Below are 19,886 nucleotides of genomic sequence, written 5' to 3' on the forward strand. Positions count from 1 at the left end.
TTAATTCTTTTAATTGGAGCGTGGATGTAACAGGTTGCTGATACCTTGTTGCCATTGTCTTGGTTTGATGTGAACTAAGGACAAATTTAAAAGAAATCATTATAACTACAGGCAGCAATGGGCTGGTTCAAACCTTTTTTCACTCAACGGAAGGGAGAAGCTCAATCGGCCAAAAATGAAAGTTGCAGGCAGCAACGAGCAAAGTTACTTCAGCTTACTTAATTCAGTTTGAAAGAAGGAGTGAGACCAATCACACACTTCATCGGATTTGAACGAAACTCAGTATGTATGTTCAAGAGAATCAGGATTGCTCAAAGGCATCTTGAGTTATGGGCAAATCTGTGATAGGCCACGCCCACTCGCACCTATCAATATGAAACTTCAGATTTTGGTTAATGCCTCAAGAGCATGCATACCAAATTTGGTGACATTCTGTTCACCAGAGGTACAGTTTTTTTTACATTTGTGGCACCCCCTATGGGTTGAGCTCAAAATGCTTCGGCAGGCCTATTCCCAAACACGGCCTGAAGATATCTCCCAAGATTTATGATGATTGGAAAAATCGTTTCGTGCTAATCCCCTTCCTTTGCGAAGATATTTTGGTTGATGGCGGCCATGTTTTTTGACCGATCTTGCTCATTTATAATAGAAATGTGTTTCTCAGTCCCACAATGCTGTTTAGAAATTTAAGTGTTGATAGAGTGAAAATTCAAAAAGTTCTATTCATTTTACTGTTTTTCACATTATGCAAATTAACAAAAAAATCTATCATGGCGGACTTTAGAGGCTTTTGTGTAGAGCCCATTGTGCTTGACTTGTGTGAGAAATTTCAAGTCAATCGGAATCATGGTGTGAGGGGCGTGGCCTTTCCAAAATTGCATTTTTGGGCCTTAATTTCAGCGCCACCATGTGGCTGATTGGGCTCAAATTTCTGTGGAAGCTTTTGCACATCATTTCCAGTTATTGAGCCAAGTTTCGTGTTTCTAGCTCATTCCAGCTCACTGCAATTTGAGCCGACAAATAATAATAATAATAAACTGGCACAAACTCAGTAGGTTTCTACCGTTTGAACCCTAATAATCTTTATTTTCAAGTTGTGATTTGAGACTTGGTGCAATTTGTCTAAATAAAGAATGATACATCTCTGGTTGGCTCACACAAAAAATAAAAGCCTGAGTTAAAAAATAGAGCTCAGTGGCTTTGTTGTGGTATCATCTGATTATCTGGAAATAACCCCATTAAATATTGTTATATTGTTATTGTCAACAAATCTCATCGGAAGACCAAAACCAACGTTAGTCCGTCTCTCAATACTTTCTGACTCAGCCTCTCTGTGGCTCTTGGCCTCAAGCCCATTCCTTCGTACCTAAAACTGGTCACGAATATATACTTTCATTTTTTTAAAGGGTTAAGTAGTTTCCTAAAACAGCTGGGCACTATAGTTTATAAACAACATTACTCAAACTGAAGTAAATAGTGCATTTGTTGGGGACTATTTTCAGATGCGGATTAATACACGTTTGGTGCTCTGGTGAGTATTTACTGCAGCAGGAAGGTGTATGTAGGATTGACTCAAAATAAACTAAGATGCCCAATTTCATTTTGATGTCAGCCAGTGCAACGGTGTGGCTCATTTGTGTTTTTGGACAACAATGGAGGTCTGTGGCCAGAGGAATAAGATATATCAGGCTTTGGTTACACAGACAATACTTGTTAGTTTTGATCTTTTTATGGAATTTGTTGACAATTAAAAAAATATATAGAATATCACCAAACCTGTCCCTCAAACCTGTACTACTCCTCACTGCGCCTTATTTTGTAAAAGAGAGAGAGGCCTTCGATACAAGTACATGTGTATCTGCTCTTTTCTTTTTAACTGTTGCTAAGGGGAAATCAAGGACACTTAAACTCTGCAGCAGCTTGCTAACCCCCCCCCCGCCCGGCCACTCCAGGCAAAAAATCCCTCCTCCATCTTGCCCTGGGCGAGACAGCGAGGCATTTGGTTCAGGCCACAGCTTGCACTGCAGCCCCAGGTTCTGTCTGGTCTCCACATGACGGCTTTTAATCAGTGACTTATGACAGAAAACCCACCAGACCACACCATGACATTCAAGCTTCTCTTTAGTGGGCTCACAGTCATTTGTGGGTTTTGAATGTATTGCACGAGCTGCTGCATTATAAAACTGATTTTTCTTTTTTATTATATTATTAGCTAGGAATTGGCTGGTCATTTAACTTTATTAGTCATTATTTGTGCTTTCTTATAGCTAAACATGTTAAGAATGCCACTGTAGTGTGAAATCCAGAGGACAACAAGCTTGTATGTTTGTGTGTGTGCATCAGAAGAGACTTTCCAGTCTTCCCTGTGTAAATATGCTTAGCCCCAGATGATCTTAAAGGGCTCGCTTGTTTGTACCTGCCGTGTCATTCTGCTTGTCTGCCCAGCATGACACCCTGTAGCCCAGGATCAGCCCCTCCGAGATCAAAAGACCTTGGTGATTCTTATCAGATAATATTCTTGTCCGCCTTGCCTGCCCTTTGAGTCCAGCCTCCTCACACTGGTGACCTGAACCATGCACACTGTTCCTTATAGCCCTTTGGCCTTTCCTCTTCTTATCACCATGATGGCCAGGCCATGATAAGGCAGGTCCAGCCTCAGGACAGAAGTACTGTCCACTCTTCTAAAACTTCACAGTTGCATAACTCGGACACTTCAGGGCAGTAAAGAGGTTATCTCAGCTCTGTGCATGTGGTACTGTGTTTTACACACTCGCAAAAGGCACAAGTGAGATATCTCTCGCCATACAAATTATATTGATCATAAATGTGTTCTGACTTGTACATTGTCAATTTAAGCGTCTACTTTATACTATTCTATTTGTAATGTTGTAGGTATCATTTTGGTTTCATGCGTACGTGAATCTGAGTCAGGATTACACCCGATCTTTTTTGTTGAGATCCTCTTAGATCAAAAAGGCTGAAACCTGCTCCAACACAGCTGCATTTTTCAACACTGACATGTGGCAACAGTGCATCTGTCTCAGTGTTGTGTGCATTTATGAGTATGCAGGCTGAGCAGACAGACAGGGAAGACTGGTGTCCAAAGTCACGACCCTGCCCTGACCTGGATGAAGGAAATGGTCACGCTGCTTGAGACAAAGCAGGGCAAAGGAGAGTCTGAGGGGCTGGCTGGTCAGCCTCTAACAATGGGGTCCGTGCTCTAAGACCGTGGGCCACACAAAGGCTAGAGAAACCCCCTCCTTCCCACTCCCACATTGCAATAGAGCTGGCATTTCACACTGGCCTGTGAACAGCCATTCAATCAAACTACTGTTTAACCTGACCCCTGGCCTACACAGAAATCAAGATGAGTCTGGCGGGATGTACTTAGGTACTTAAGTAACTTCACTGGCCTTACTCCGAGCCGGCCATCAGTTACTACACAACTCTGTCTTGCTGCTATCTTTACTTTATTTTAATCTTTAAAGTAAGATGTTTCCTTGTAATTACTTGTTTTGTAATTACTGTTTTAAATTCCTGTGAATATTCCTTAAAAGCATCTAATCAATAGGCCACCCAATAAATAATGTGTCTAGTGATGGGTGTAAGGAGCAATAGCTCCCTGGGGAACAAGAGACACCACCAGACCCTTCGTCTGGGTCAACTACCCTCGAGCCAGGGCTGAGAGAAGCAACCACATGACCCTCTCTCTTTTCAATGGACTGCTCCTCCCCTCTACCTGTACATGGCTCGGATCAAGGTGTGGGGGCTGCATATCAAACAGACTGAGGCCTTTGATGTAAATGGAAACACAATCACTGATTGGAGCAGAGTCGTAACAGCTTATTTGTTCCCTTTAGTCATTCATTGAGCTGCTTGTTGAATGTGTATGTCTTCAAAGGACTGCTGCATGCACTGGTGGTACAGTAGCCGAGGAGGCCCTGAGAGCACCCTGGCCTAGTGGGTTGTGGGAAGGCCATCTGGCTTCCTCTTCCTTAGATTTGATATTGATTTATTGGCTGTACATGGGAAGATAAGGGGGCACCAGCTGCCAGAAGTTCTCCTCTGCATCCTCACAGACAATGGCCCTCCTGGTCATACATCCTGAATAAATAGGTCATGCATCATTCCTTGTTAAGTATTTACAAGGCAAATAGAAATCACATAAAACAATGTGACATTTTTGCACAAATTCCAAATTAAATTGTGTTTTTAAATCACAGATTTTCACTGACACACTCACAGAGGGCTTTTGGGGTATTCCCAACAGCTGTTTTAAAAAAAAGCAACACCAAATGCACAACTCCATTGAAAATATCACTGCAAATGGGGTAATATCAATCCCACAATTTATGAATCAGCACTTGAAATCATCATAACACAAATTTACTACACCTTTACTGGAGATTTTACACTTTATAGACTGTATATAAGCACATTTACTGGTCTGCAGGGCTGAGATAACAGTAGTTTCAATGTTTGTTGTAATAAAGACGGTTGCCAGTAATGAGGTGCAAAATTGCATTTATTATTCCTAACAAACGCTGACAACCTTTCACAGTTTAACCCATCACAGAAACCATTAATTCAAAATTAGGCTCCTATGCATAACAAGTCTCCCATTCCTGTTAAGTGAGCCGGGGAGTGCAGCAGTTTGGCCTGAGCCTTGTTGGTAGAGGTGTCGACATGGTGCCACAGTGAATTGTACTTATGCCTGATTTTTCTCACCAATACACCCCCCACCCTTAAAAAAAAGACACACTCACATACAGACAGACTTTGGTGTCACCCACCCTAGCCTGTTCCCCTTCCCCACCCCCATCCTTTCTTTCCTTTTCCCCTCCCCTGCCAACACAAGCCTGTGATGTGACTGTCTCAGATAATGAGCAGAGAATTTTATTGCACCAGTTTGTTGGAGTGACAGCGACTCAGGCCTCTGTGCTGCCTACCTGATATTTGGCTCCCTCTGCTGACTGCTGTGAGCTCACATCGTATACGCAGACAGATCTCAGGTCCTCCAGCAATGCACTTCAAAGTGGGAGATCAAGGGTTGACTTGCGCATGACATCCAGAGAATGACAATGCCTCAGCCAGCCTACAACTACTGCTACGTGCCAGTCCAAGAGACACAAAGGCACACAGGCTGCTCCCGCAGTACTTTGCTGCATGAAGGAAGTACTCATTTGGGAGGGGGATATACATACAGGAAGAAGGCAGTGCCCTATGTGTATTCTATACAAATACTGGTGGGTAAAGGCAATGTGAGGGGCAGAGGAAGGACAGCAGAGGAGACAGAGTGGCAACAGATTCTTGTTGGTGTTCTGTTTGATTGCTGAAGCATTAATTGATAAGATACAGCATGAGTCCACATCACGCCACTTATCTTTAAAGAAAGTCATCTCATTATCTCGTGTATTACAAACCACACACATATGACCGCGAGATCAAAGAATTTTCAAAGCATTTTCAAAGTGGTGCTCTTTTATTGCTCTGGGGAGCATAAAATGTACTGCTACTTTGACATTCTTCTTTAAGAGCATAGTTATGAAGTAAATTACTCTAGCTCCTCTTACCAGCCCATCATCCTGGCTCTCAAAATTATTATTGATTTGCTAGTAACATGATTCAAATACCTGTGAACTTTAAAATAGTATCCAGGTTGCCTGAATAGCTGAATATGAACTATAACTTCAGTGTCTACACATCACAGGGCAGTAATAAGTTCGGCACTTGTTTTTTAACCACTCTGCAATTATCTGAGTTTTCAGAGGTGAAAGCCAGTATCCCAATCACACACACAGACACACCATTTTCTACCTCCAGTAGGCAGCTAGAGGGGGAGTGAAACCTCTTGTGATCAGGCTGTCATTTCCTCTGCTTGGCTTTGTGAAGGAGCCAAGTGGTTCAGCCGCAGACAGAGCGTGGGCTCCTCGCATGCATCTGTGGTTGTCAGCCCGGCAGGGGATGGAGGCGCTCCTGGCAGGCCAAGACCAGGAGAAAACAAACATGGTGCTGAAACAAGACAGCGACAACAAATCCCTCCTGATGAAATACAGTTATTCAGTAAATCAGACCTGATTTATCTTCTTGGTGCAATAAAGAAAATATAATAAAGAATTTACCTGGCTGGTGCAGACACATGTTGACAGTGTCACTGCAGATGTTGAAACAAAAATAAAAAAATTGATGCTTGCTTTGAACCAAACCTCCAACCCAAAACCTCTCCCCTCTTTCACTCAGAGGAGGTCGGTTGGAAGTGAACTTTCATATTGAAGTAATGTCATGCCATTTTGGCCAGGAATCTCTTGAAAAAGATTTTTCTCTCAATAGACCATCCTAACAAAATAAATAAATATATGAAAATATAAAAGAAAAAAAAGGTCTTTTAACTGTTACTGTCAGTATCCTCCCAAAAACATACTTGTGTACTTTTAGTTGAGCAGTTTATAACCCAAATCCTACCTCTATTTGAGTACGATATTCAGATTTTTCACCCCCAGTTGCAATAAAGACAACTCAAAAAGTTGGAGTATTGCGCCACCTATAGAGACAAAGTCACCCCACCAATCCCTAAAATATGTGGTTCCCAAAGCGCTCTGCAAAGTCCCCCAAAAGGTCAGCTGAAAATATGAGGAATGGTTTAATTCAACTATTTCAACTACGACACTGTTTCTTATTAAGTAAGTCAGTGACAAAAAAATAAAAGAATTACTGCATTGACCAGTTTCAGTTGAGGTGTCTGTGACCCAATAATCATCCACTGTCTTGACTTCACTGCAAGTTTGGCCACAGCTTTTAAACTATAGCACTGCTACTCTGCATGGGGTCACAAGTTAATAATACATGACTGCACAAAAAAAATAACTGTCAAAATACAAAACTGCAACTAAATGCAAACTTCTAAAAAAAATGAATGAACCCAACATTTAGTTAATACTATTTGTACACAATATTGGCAATATTGATCATCATTGTTTAAAAGTTGTCTTACACATTTATAAATCAGGTTTTTGTGTTATTATGTGGATTTATTTCTAAGCAGTAGTGGAAGTATATTTACTTTTGTCCTGTAATTAAGTACAATTTGAGGTAATTGTACTTTACTTGATTATTTTCATTTTAAGCCACTTTATACTTTTACTGCACTACATTTATTTAACAGCTAAAGTTCCGATTTACTTTGTAGTTGCTAATATGATGCAATGCTCTTGGATAAACAACCCAGTAATATATAAAGTAGGCCGACTTAAAATTAGCTCCATCTCATCCAGCTACAAGATTAAAATACTGCTCACATAGTAATGCACCAGTAATAATAATACAATAGTATAACAGGCTATTTATAAATATAACACTCTGAATGGGTCCTCCACCACTGTTTAGAAGTATGAAGACACATCTGGGCCGATGACAATAAACTGTACAGTATATAATAATGGGTTTGAAGGCTTCTCTGAGTTTTGAAACCAGGTCAAAGAGCTCCCTCTAGTCTTACTGAGGCGTTACTCCAGCTCACCTCCAACACTGTCACATAACAGCGCTGGTAAGGCCGGGAGACGGACACCTCCTCGACCTCTATATTTAGATGTCTAACCTGCATTTTTAAACAAATCCTTTCCCGTGCCTCGGACAAAACTGAAATCAGCGCAGGAACCTGACAATTCAGAGGAGAGCCAAAACAGCGATGGCCTCGGTTAAAAAAGACAACAGGCTGACGAGTTCTCAAAGCTTTGTGTGCGTCGGTTTCGCCGGATTTTTCAGTAAAACTGTCACGTCGCCTTTGGAGGTGGTTAAAATCAAGAGTCAGGTGGGCACCTTTCACTGCAAGAAGGGTTTGTGGCAAAGTTTTCTTCTCATCTACCAGAACGAGGGACTTCGAGGATTTTGGAAAGGAAATTTAACCTCTTGTCTCCGGTTGTTCCCGTACACCGCGGTTCATCTCACAACATACAAAAAGTAAGTGAAGTAAATTTGGTCTTTGTTGTTTTGTCACACAGTGTATCGAGCTAAAAGCATCGCTTGTGGTTGTTTTCATCTGAGTTTGGCCCAGTGTTTATGCTAAATTAGCTTGTTTACCAACTGTCAGCTGACGTTGACTTAACAAGTTTGTTTGTTGAACAGTGTAAAAGAGTAACGTTAAATAACACAAATTGACTTCAGTTGAAGAAAATGTGATCATCACGTTAACTGTTTATTGATTGACACGATAAAATAACAAAAAGGGTTCGTTTAAAAGTCTGTTTACTTTCGTCGGTTTAGCTAAAGCTGTACTTCCTGTTTTGCCGTACGAGGCGCACCTTCTATTTTCAGCCAATCAGAGGGCTGCATTTGCTCAGTCGATTTTTGTAAAGGAAGCGGTTGTTCTCACCCTGAGATTTGTCTCACAGGTAGTCTGTGTTCCTAGTCTACCCCCAACACTCAACATTATGTATACTAGAGCTGAAACGATTAGTTTAGAGAGAAAATTAATCGGTAGCTATTTTAGTTGAGGTAAATAGTGAATATTGTCATTGTTGATTATTCTGACGATTATTTTCTCGATTAATCGATTAATAGTTTGGTCTTTTGAAAAGTCAGAAAATAGTGAAAAATGTCCATCACAGTTTCCAGAAGTCTTGTTTTGTCTGACCAACAGTCCAAAACCCAAATATACTCAATTTACTATGACTAGAAGTCAATGAAAAGCAGCAAATCATCACAGTTTAGCTGCTTGTAAAATGGCATGAATGGTTAAGCAATTATCAATAGTTGCTGAGTATTTTTCTATCGATTGGCTAATCATTTAATCAACTAACTGTTCCGTCGTAATTTTGATAGTAGACTAGCCATTTAAGTCATTTATTAAAAGCAAAAATGTCAAAAATTTGCCGGCTCCAGCTTCTCAAATGTTAATAGTTGCTGGTTTTCTTTGTCTTCTATGACAGTAAATTGAATAACTTTTAGTTCATATATATATATATATATATATATATATATATATATATGTTCATACGTAATTATTTATGGTTGATTACAGGGGTTTGACAGTCCTGGGGATAGGACAACATTTGTACTCATCATGAGAGGAAGTGTTGCCTGTGAGGCTGAACTAAGGGCACACAGCTACAGAGCTCTTCTGTTGGGTTACTACAGGACAAAACATACCGCAATGTCGACAGCATGCTTAGTAAATAAACATGCAGGGGCAGTCTATAGACTGTAGACGGTCAGTAAGCACCTTCTCACGCTTCAAGTCACGTGTGCTTGTAAACAACACCGCATCCTGACTCGGGAAACCACAGTCCTGCACTGTACACCGTGTTCCTCTATACCTCACACTCACGCGACCCGAGTTAATCATTTGCTCCTTAAGTGTAGGCGACTGAAAATGTCCGAGATTCTTATTACTCACTCAAACAGCAGGACGTGTTCTTGTAAAGTTCATGTTGATTTATTTGCACATATAAAACAACAAAACATGGACACGGTGCAAGTAACATTAATAAAGAAGGTGCTTATCTATACACTGAACTAGGGCTGCAACTAACATGTTTTTGATTACCAACTTATCTGTTGGTAATGACATTTTTTGGTTATAATATATAATAATTGATTACTCGTTTAGTCTTTAAAAAGCCTGAAAATGGTGATAAATGAACCCAAGGTTACATCTCGTTACAAATATCTTGTTCTGTCTAACCAACATTCCCAAATCCAAAGATATTCAATTTCAGGCTGAAACATTAGTCACTTCACAGAAAATTGATCACCAACAGTTTTGATAATTTATTAAATGTTTAAGTATAAATTCTAAATATTCTGATTCTCAAAATGTGAGGATTTGCTACTTTTTTTCTATTTTATTTCACTGTAAATTGAATAATTTTTCTTTTTGTACTGTTGGTCAGATCAAATAAGTTATCTGAAGACGTCGTCTTGGGCTCTGAGAAATTTTGACGGCATTTTTCACTATTTTTTGACATCTTTTAGACTAAATGATTAATCAATCAATCGCAAACATCATTGTCGGATTAAGAGATAATGAAAATAATAGTTTGTTTCAGCCCGAATTCGGTTGACATCAAACAGAATAATAAGGCGCAAATCCTCAGAGAAGCTTGAACCAGCTTCTTTTTTTTTTGTTCTTCGTTAATTATTTTGATTATTAAAAATGGTTGACAATTAATTTTCTGTCTGTCGACTAATCAATTAAACAGCGAGTTTTCTCAACACTTACATTGAACCAAAATAAAACATTCGCAGAGAGGGACGTGTGCACTTAAAAACCTACATCTGTCAAATAATGCTGTTAAAACTACCAGGACAAATGAGAGAACCATTCACTTTCTGATCAATGCAATCTGTCCAATCAAGTGTTATTAATTTCACCTTCCTCTGTGTCCAGGATAGTCCACCTTCACATGGATGAACTGGGCTTCATCTCTCAGTGGAGAGCCATATTGGCCGGTGGACTGGCTGGCGTTGCTGCTGCCCTGGTCACGTACCCTCTGGAGGTGGCAGAAACCAGGCTCATCGTTCAGAACTGCAGACAGCCCACGTACATCGGCGTAATTCACACTCTCTCAAAGATCTACAGGAGTGAAGGGCTGCTTTCTCTCTACAGGGGCTTTTCCCTCACTTTCTTGGGTGTGTTTGCATATTCATACAAATTAGTTCATTTCCTAGGTATATCAGATGTTAAAATAGCTCGGCTTTTCATTTATTACACTGTGAAAGTTTGAGTTGATTGTTTAACTGTAACTTGCAGTGCATTTAATTTGGCTGCAGGTGCTTTTCCCTTTTCTATCGGATGCTATGCGGTCTACATGAACTTGGACAAGCTCTGGCAGGAGCCTCCATTTCGCTTCACTCCCCTCCAGAACTTCATTAATGGCTGTCTCGCAGCAGGAGTGGCCCAAACCCTCTCCTACCCTTTTGAAACTGTAAAGCGGAAGATGCAGGTAATTTACCACCAGAACACTTCCCTTTCTGCGTGTAGTTTATGGTTTTTAGGAGAAGAGACACAAAGGCATTTTTTAAAAAGGTAGAAGCATACTACCTATCTAAGAATGAAAGAAAAACAAAAATACAGAAGTCAACAAATACAGGAAACATCAGTGTTTAACTAAGTTGCCTGCTCTTAGTCCATTAGTCTAATAATTGGTCAACTAAAAATGTTTGACAATTAGTTATTTTTATTGCCTTTTTAAAGGGATATTAGTTCATATTCATTAGAAAGCACTAGACTGCCAGTTAAAGTCAGTGTTCCTGTATTCAGCTGCATAGGGATAATGCTGAAGAAAATTTGATAGATCGTTCAGACAGATCAATTTATTTTCTTCATATTTATGTATTATTACTATTACTCGTATCTTTTATATATTGTTAGTCATTTATTTTACCTGAAATGTTTTTGGAAATAACTGTAGAAGAAGTTTACAGTGTAGTAGGTTCTGTTTACTCGCTGTATTAGCACCTTTAGTCCATAGGGGGGCAGTGGGAGTTTACTAAATTAAGTTTAGCCTTACTTGGCCTCTCAATTTGGTTTTAGTTTAAATTCTTAAATCAAAGTACTCGTAGTAGTACGTTTTTCAAATCGACCTTAAAATTTAACCTATGGCTATTTATAGAGTCAGGACATTTTCCATATGTGTTATAGGTTCCCATGGGTCATAAGAAAACATACTGGTCTGCACCACATTCACCTTAAATGATGTTTGAGATGCCTTCTGCATGTTAGGAAGGACACATGGGGAACAATGGCACTGCAAAGGACAGAATACTACATCCTGTTTTATCAGCCTATTATTAGCTACCACAAGGTTCAGCAGCAGCTGGGAATGTGAATGTGTCCCAGGTCTGCAAAAGCTATAGATAAGTTCTCTAAAGATAGCCAGTTTCTATCAGACAGCAGCCAAGCTGAGGGTTGTGTATGTCCACTTCGTCAAACCATCACAACCATGTCCCCTTACATTAAAGAATAATATTACATAATTATTTAATTTTGGGTTTCAGCTTTTGTCTGTGTTTCAGAGTTAAACATTAAGAGTCAGGCAGAGAATGGATGATAGTAAAACAGCTGAAGATGTTTGCAGAAGCTTAGGGTAATGATTTAAGCTAAGTATTGTTTAACTCACTGGCTGGCTTGATGTTTCCTCTACAAATGAAGCTGTTTGAATAGTCTAATACCCTTATGGCTGCGTGTTCCCCTTGTGAACCTTGAAACTTCTAAAGATACTTTTCCTCTGTCACATGACAGTCAGCCTAATTGTCGGTTTGGTTAACAAAACAGCACAGGACACAGTGTGACTGTCTCATACAGGAAGAGTCTTGTGAGCTTTAATATACCGTTAACTAACTTAATTATATAACTCTTCTTAAAGCTTCCTTATACTGTTAACCAGGTTTGTAACCACTTATTAGCAAAGCTCCTAATATACATGTATATAACTTAATTACATCTTCCCCAAAATTGCAAAATGTTATATCTTTCTTGTCACGCTTCACTTGACCTTTCTGGTTATTACTTTACAGACACATGGTGACACTTTGCTGATTCACTGCTGTTCATTTTCCCTTTCAATCTTTTCTCAGGCGCAGAGTGCCCGTCTGCCCCATCTTGGTGGAGTTGACGTCCATTTCAGTGGAATGATTGACTGTTTCATACAGGTTGTTAGAAATAAGGGTGTCCTCTCACTGTGGAATGGCCTTACTGCCAACACAATAAAGGTACGGTTTCACTGATATATTATTATATCTATCATATGGACAGAGTACTGGTCTACTTGCGTTGCATACAAGTAAATAGTAACTGAAATAAGTGCAGGTGCTTAGGAACATGAGTGACTTTATGACAGGGGAAGAATTGTGACCCATGGCCTACGCAAAAGGGAGAGTGGGGGGGCGGGGCATGGAAAGCAATGTTCAGTGTGTAATTCTTTGCAGGAATATCACGAGCAAGGTGAGTAAAGTCTGTCTCTGGGACAGCATGCTCCACTCTCCTATTTCAGCTGCAAATGTCATCATATGTTGTTTTACAAACGTAAGGCTGCTGTATCAGCAGCTGAATGAAAATAAAGCAACTTAGCAAGTTGTAGAAACATTAAAGACACTTTTAGTAATACCCAAACCAGACCACAACCTTCTCTCAGTGTGCATCTATGGCTATCTAAGTCTTTAATGATATGATTGAGGTCACTGATTGTTGGCTGTGTTGGCATTACACTGAAATACACTCATCTCTATCTCCCAACCTCTTGTCATTCCTTCGCAGATTATTCCCTACTTTGGCCTTCTTTTCACCTGCTTTGAGATGTGTAAGCAGGTTTGCCTTTACCGCAACGGGTACATCGTCTCACCCCTGAGCTACAAACCTGCACCAGGGGTCGACCAGAGCCTCGGGCCGTACGAGCTGGAGGAGGTGAAGCGCTACTTGAAAAACAGGAACTTTGGGTCGGGGGAGTCATCTTTTGGAAACCGCTGGTGAAACTTCACATGAGAGGATGTCTTGTGAAAAATACTGACAGCTGAACACACTTGACCAGCAAAATGAGTTATTTGCCGGACTGAAATACTTCAGAGGCTTGTGTCTATCACAATTACATAACATTGGGCTTCTTATATGTCCTCATATAAGGTATTAACATTTACATTATGTCAGCAACAGTCTACCTCTTTCAGGATATTTTTATTTTATCTGATATAACAATATCATAGCTCAATATGCCTTGAGCGTTAACTATTTATTTCGGGGCTTATTTCAGTTATATCAAATAGTGCCATAGTTTATTCAAATAGATTCTCCTTTACTCTACTTGTGAGAAAGCTTTTAATGTACAATGAATGGAATGATTCATATGTTTGAGAATGTTATGGATAAACATGTTTGTGAAGCAAGAAATGTGCTTACAACATTAAAATTTCACTGACACATTTTTCATTCTTAAGATGTTCTTTTGTAAATCTTGATTATATAGATTATATATTTATAATCTCAGATGACCTGACCTTCAGGCAGATAAAACTGTGTTATGACTCCACTTAGCCCTGTAGTAAAAATGCAACTTAATGTCTGTACTCTGCTAATAGTGTTACTTGTTTCCAATGAATATTCTTGCATCTAGTGACAATTTCTGATAACGGGCAAAGCATCTGGTAAGATTTCAGACAGGCTGACTTGGTATTTAGTTAATAAAGTTCAGGTTCGCCAGCTGATTCAAACATGTCCTCCTCCTTCACCTCCATACTGTGGGAAACTGAGTGGCAGCCAAAGGACATTAACAGATGGGATGACCTTTACCCACCATAGCCTTTAGGCCTCAGCTGCTTCAAACGTGACATTTGACACGACCTTGACTTGATCCAAAACTTAATTCAACAACATACCAGTATCTCCTGAGTTGTGTGGAGATGTGATTCAATCAGAATATCTAAACAATTTGTCAAGCAGTTAAACTTTAGAAACTCTTGCAGGACAGATAACTGTTGGTCTTGCTATAATTTACTTGAGTGATGAGGGAGAGCGCCAAATCTGAATCAAAGGACATCAGTTAGCCCCGCCCACTTCTCCCACAGCCGACCAATGAGACGCGAGGGTCGATGTTCACTGGTTTTCTCGGGTTCAGTCTTCTTAAATCCCCTCTCTTCTAGGTTGGACTCGGCCATTTCAACTCCGCAGGCAAAACCCACCGGTTCTAAGCAGCGGGACGCTGTCTGATAACATCTGAAGATGACTGAACAAGCTATTTCCTTTGCCAAGGACTTCTTGGCTGGTGGTATTGCCGCTGCCATCTCCAAAACAGCCGTAGCCCCCATCGAGAGAGTCAAGCTTCTTCTCCAGGTAGGTGTCACCGTTATTTTCTAATGACACTTTAATTCGTTAAAGCTGCTAGTTATGCTGCCTGCTCGTGTCTGCAACACAAAACTGGTGGTGTTAATTTGCAGCATTTTCTTGCCGATGTTCTAGGGGTGGAGGGTGAATTTAACCAGATGTGACGAGAGATGTTAATGTAAAAGAAATAATGTAAAGGCGCTGCGTTGTTCAGAGTGGAAGCAGTGAATCGGAGCAGCTCTGTCACAGATTGGCGCAGATGAGAAATGAGCAGAATCGAGGCGCATCAGACCTGTTACGTAATACACCGGCCTGCAAGCTGCAGTCTCACCAAGCAAAAATGCAGTGTGTTATTAAAGGCAGACATGACCATCCACTGTGACTGTGGTGTGCAAAAGTTCTCATTTTCCATTACAGGTCTCTAGTTTGGCTTGACAACAGACAGCTAAGGTCAAGAGCAAGGTTTGCGCCATGGTACTCCACTGCTGCATTGGGCGGGGTGTTGTTGAATGGATGCCATCAGAGTAGTACTCACACATGGCACGTGGATGAATGGCATTTGTGTCCTCACCAAGTATACAAGTTAGAAGGTTAACAGGTTAAAGGTACTGTAGATGCTCATTCACACTGAAGAAATGTCAAACATCTGCTTTTCCTGCTTTCATCCAGCCTTCGTCACTTTATTATCTCTAATGCTCTGCATATCTCTGCTTTGATTACAGGTTCAACATGCCAGCAAACAGATTACAGTTGACAAGCAGTACAAGGGCATCATTGACTGTGTCGTCCGTATCCCAAAAGAGCAGGGCTTCATCTCGTTCTGGAGAGGGAATCTGGCTAACGTCATCCGATACTTCCCCACTCAGGCCCTCAACTTTGCTTTCAAGGACAAGTACAAGAAGGTTTTCCTTGATGGCGTGGACAAGCACACACAGTTCTGGAGATACTTTGCGGGTAACTTGGCGTCTGGCGGTGCCGCCGGAGCCACTTCGCTCTGTTTCGTCTATCCCCTCGACTTCGCCAGAACACGTCTGGCTGCTGATGTCGGCAAAACCGGACAGGGGCGTGAGTTCAAAGGCCTGGGAGACTGCTTGGTGAAGATCTCCAAGTCTGATGGGATCAAGGGTCTGTACCAGGGCTTCAGCGTTTCAGTACAGGGCATTATCATCTACAGAGCTGCTTACTTTGGCGTCTACGACACCGCAAAGGGTGAGTTTACAATATCAGGCATTGCAAAGCTTGATTTATCTCTTCTCAATGGACTTCCTCGCCTTTGAGACTTTAGTTAACCTTCCTGATTGACATTTCTTTTACAGGCATGCTTCCAGACCCCAAGAACACACACATTTTTATTAGCTGGATGATCGCTCAGTCTGTGACTGCGGTCGCTGGTCTTGTGTCCTACCCCTTTGACACTGTCCGTCGTCGTATGATGATGCAGTCTGGACGCAAAGGAGGTAATAAACACAATATATCAAAGTATAACTTTCTGTTTTTGCTACTGTGCTACTAGGATTAAGGTGTAATGTCTTTTATGATTCTGTTTTTCCCCTCAGCCGACATCATGTACACTGGCACCCTTGACTGCTGGAAGAAAATTGTACGTGACGAGGGTGCCAAGGCCTTCTTCAAGGGAGCGTTGTCTAACGTGCTTAGAGGCATGGGTGGTGCCTTCGTGCTTGTCTTGTATGATGAGCTTAAGAAAGTCATCTAAGTTGTTTTTGTATTTCCACTGTTCATGTTGTGAAGTTTAACTGTAACATATCTTGTACATTTGGAAGGACTTAAATGCCGTGCTATATTTATAGGGACCAACTAGTATTTTCTACTAGTTGTACTGGGGGAATCTGTTATGCACTCTTGTCTTGGCCCATGCTTTTTTGTTTTGCCCCTCACCAGAATGTCATTCCCTGAACACAGGAACCTTACAGGAAAAAAAGAGAAATAAACGCAACCTACTGAGTGAGTCTCCTGTCTGGTTTTGAAATGTAATGTCCTATATGAAGGGTACCATTACAGGCAGTGTGACCCGAGTGTCCTGGCAGCGCACGTCCTCAGCCGTGTTGCTTCGGGAAGCCGTTTGGCAGCCTCTTGTGTGAATTGTAAGCTTAGAGCTGCAGAGGTCTCCCAGGTTGTATTTGGGGGTGAGCCAAAATCAGCTGAGAACGATGACTTACTGACAATATTTCAACCAAGGCATGCTTGCAGAAAAGTGATACACAAGACGTCGCAAGCTTTACCAGTGTTATTTTACATATATTGATAGTTCAGCAGAACATTTGCACAAGTGACTTCCTGCAGAGAAACAGCCAGGGTTACCTGTAGCGAGGTGGATTAAGCCAACCTTCTAAATATACTTTTATCTCCTGCCAAACCTCATCTGACTCCAACTGGTGTGACTGAGGACTTCAACCTTGAGCTGTTTGGGCATTCACCAGTATGACACACCCGTTCCAGTTATTTGCTATCACAGTCAAGTGATTTCTAGATCTGTCATTGAAAGTGTGTGAAAACCTAATTCCATATTCTAGCTGTTTATTACAGCAAAGAGGCAAAGGCACAGAGATGGATTCATAGTTGGGTTTAAGGCTGGTGTTGATGTGTATTTTAAGGGGTGTCATAAATTGAATTCCTCCTGATACTTGATCTTGCCAGCTATAAAGGAGCACATGATTGTAGCTGGTCGTGGCCTCACAGGACAGGATAGGACATGGTGTACATCTTGGCGTCTGACAAGGGTGCGTACTGTAATAGCAGATTGTAATGCTGCCTGTCCAAATATAGGACAGTTGTGGTGAACATTTTATTTGTATCAAAACAACTCTCCACACACAGCATTTTCTGTATTTGACATCTATAGTATCTACAGTGGCGTACATTTAAACTATTCCTATCAATATACTGTCACTTTGTATTATGAACTACATGCTGACTATGAGGTCAAAAGGCCACTTGGCAGCTTAGATCAGTCTTCAGCCATTTTCATTGACTAGTTAAAGAGCTGCTGCCCCTCTGGGGACATTATCCATTTCAGGATTATAAAAAATAAATTAAGACACTGTTTCAATTATGAAGCTATTTGACATGTGGTCCAAAATTCTTATTAGCAATAACTTGGAAAAAATGTGTATAACCAAGGTTACAGATTAATGGCAGTACAGACAAGTTCTCTGTCTGCTGCAGACTTTTAACATCACAGAAATCCTCTGAGCATTCGGTCACTGCAGCTGTAATTACTCTTATTGAAAGTGTGACTACACAATTGGAGTCTATGAGAATAAGTTATATTAAGGCCCAAAGTATTAGTCCAGCTTTGAACCATTATTCACTCTTTAAGTTCATCAAAAGTTTAATTCTGTCACTGGAGATGTCCCTGTCTAGTATTTTTCCCCATGTGATTCTTCACTTATGGATCATATGAACATTAGCCTGTTATTGATAATACAAATGAATGTGTTTCTCTCTGTATTTAGCGTGAATTTCGATTAGATTTACTTAGTTTAATGAGAGTAAAATGAACCAGCTGCAGATAATGTGCATGTTTGAAGCTGATATCATACACATTGAGATGAATGTGGTCATCCTGCTTAACAAGTAGTATGTAGACACAATCACTGTGTCTTGGACATTTAACCCAGACTGATCTTGAATGGAGGACATAGCCTCATTTTAGCAACACTAGCAGATTACATTTGATTTACTCCGATGGGTGAAGTATAATCTGCTTTCAGTGATTCAGAAAGTCTTGGGACGTGACCGCTGACCCAAGGGAAATCAGTTTTAAGACTGTTTTGACCACTCCATCCCCAAAAGCCCCTCTCAGCAGGTAGCACAGACTTAATCTGTCATTCAGCACGCCTACAGCTGCTCCATTACAACTTTAACAGGGATTAGTGAAACAGGAGCAATAGGGATCACAGCCATTTACACACTGTCTGTCTGTGTGGCTTTCGATACGCTGTGCCTCCCTGAGGTCAAGTCAGGGTAACAAGTCAGACAACTGTAGTCTGCATGTTTTCAGTGCGACAAACTACACTTCTAGTAGGCTGCAATGATCCTAAATGTGCTTGAATTCATTAATATCTCTCAGTATTTGGAGACAATAACTCCTTAAAACATGTTCTGTTCATGCAATGTAAGATCTTCCTACACATTGTGACTTCATAATTTTAAAATGTATAAATGAGTCTGCATTTCACCATGAAAGCCTATGGATAAGTGCAGACCAAATCAGTGTGACACACACGACTCAAAGATTGCGGTGAGGAAGACTTTTTTTTTCAAATCAACATGGTGAAAAACATTCAAATTTATTTTAGTAAATGTTTCAGCCCTTTCCTCAACATTAAATGTCCCAATATTGCAAATAGAAACTCCTCCTATAACTCCTTTGTGTTTGAGGTTGAGGCGCTGTGGCCCAGTGGTGGAGGAAGTATCCTTTGGTGAAATAAAAGTAGCAATACCACACTGTAAAAAAGTCCCCTATTGAAAATATTACTTAGTATATAAGTATTACTTGCAAAATGTGCTTAAAGTATTCAGAGCAGAAAAAATAGAAAAATGCACCCTGTTAGTTATGCAATTATATTGTTAGATTACTATTACTAATGTGTAAGTAGCATTTTACTGTGCTCCGGAGCTACAAGTTTCTCAGATATTGTTGAGTAAATGTACTTAGTTACATTCCACCACTGCTGTGACCTACTCTTAAAGGGGAGTGAGTGTTTCCACATGGAGGTGCACGGATCACTGAAGCTACCCTTCACACTAAAAGCCTCCTGTCAGGCTGCCTGTTGCGTAATTTCAGCTGTTTGACTGAATTACGTCACGACTCATGACCTCGATGTTTTCCGCTCACGAGGACAAAACACACAGAGACAGATGACTGAGATGATGCAGTTTAAAGGCAGTAGGGTTTTTGATGTTCAGGCAATAACATCAGGCCCTCTAGTAAATGTTTGTTACATGTTGCACAGACTATGTGCTGATTGTATAATAATTAGTATACCAGACATTCTGACAAATGTTTTTAGTTATGATGTCGATCATACGGGTCATTTAATCGGAGCTGAAGGAG

At 40.6% G+C, this 19,886-nt stretch overlaps 2 protein-coding genes across 2 annotated transcripts; both read left to right on the forward strand.

Annotated features, from left to right (window-relative positions):
- Positions 1-7,486: 7,486 nt before the first annotated feature.
- slc25a43 (solute carrier family 25 member 43) lies at positions 7,487-13,914 on the forward strand. The gene is made up of 5 exons (XM_044205891.1): positions 7,487-7,956; positions 10,385-10,626; positions 10,768-10,940; positions 12,574-12,708; positions 13,253-13,914. The coding sequence occupies exons 1-5, from the start codon at positions 7,685-7,687 to the stop codon at positions 13,463-13,465; spliced, it is 1,035 nt and encodes a 344-aa protein (XP_044061826.1). The 5' UTR covers positions 7,487-7,684; the 3' UTR covers positions 13,466-13,914.
- slc25a5 (solute carrier family 25 member 5) lies at positions 13,262-16,775 on the forward strand. The gene is made up of 4 exons (XM_044205892.1): positions 13,262-14,818; positions 15,532-16,018; positions 16,126-16,266; positions 16,366-16,775. The coding sequence occupies exons 1-4, from the start codon at positions 14,708-14,710 to the stop codon at positions 16,521-16,523; spliced, it is 897 nt and encodes a 298-aa protein (XP_044061827.1). The 5' UTR covers positions 13,262-14,707; the 3' UTR covers positions 16,524-16,775.
- The last annotated feature ends 3,111 nt before the right edge of the window (positions 16,776-19,886 follow it).

Source organism: Siniperca chuatsi, linkage group LG8 (assembly GCF_020085105.1).
Source record: "Siniperca chuatsi isolate FFG_IHB_CAS linkage group LG8, ASM2008510v1, whole genome shotgun sequence".
In the NCBI taxonomy this organism is placed as follows: Eukaryota; Metazoa; Chordata; class Actinopteri; order Centrarchiformes; family Sinipercidae; genus Siniperca; species Siniperca chuatsi.

Coding starts and splice junctions, on each gene's coding strand:
- slc25a5 (XM_044205892.1), top strand. CDS start 14,708: ATGACTGAACAAGCTATTTCCTTTGCCAAGGACTTCTTGGCTGGTGGT. Junction 14,819..15,531: donor GAGTCAAGCTTCTTCTCCAG/GTAGGTGTCACC, acceptor CTTTGATTACAG/GTTCAACATGCCAGCAAACA. Junction 16,267..16,365: donor GCAGTCTGGACGCAAAGGAG/GTAATAAACACA, acceptor TTTTCCCCTCAG/CCGACATCATGTACACTGGC.
- slc25a43 (XM_044205891.1), top strand. CDS start 7,685: ATGGCCTCGGTTAAAAAAGACAACAGGCTGACGAGTTCTCAAAGCTTT. Junction 10,941..12,573: donor CTGTAAAGCGGAAGATGCAG/GTAATTTACCAC, acceptor ATCTTTTCTCAG/GCGCAGAGTGCCCGTCTGCC. Junction 12,709..13,252: donor TTACTGCCAACACAATAAAG/GTACGGTTTCAC, acceptor ATTCCTTCGCAG/ATTATTCCCTACTTTGGCCT.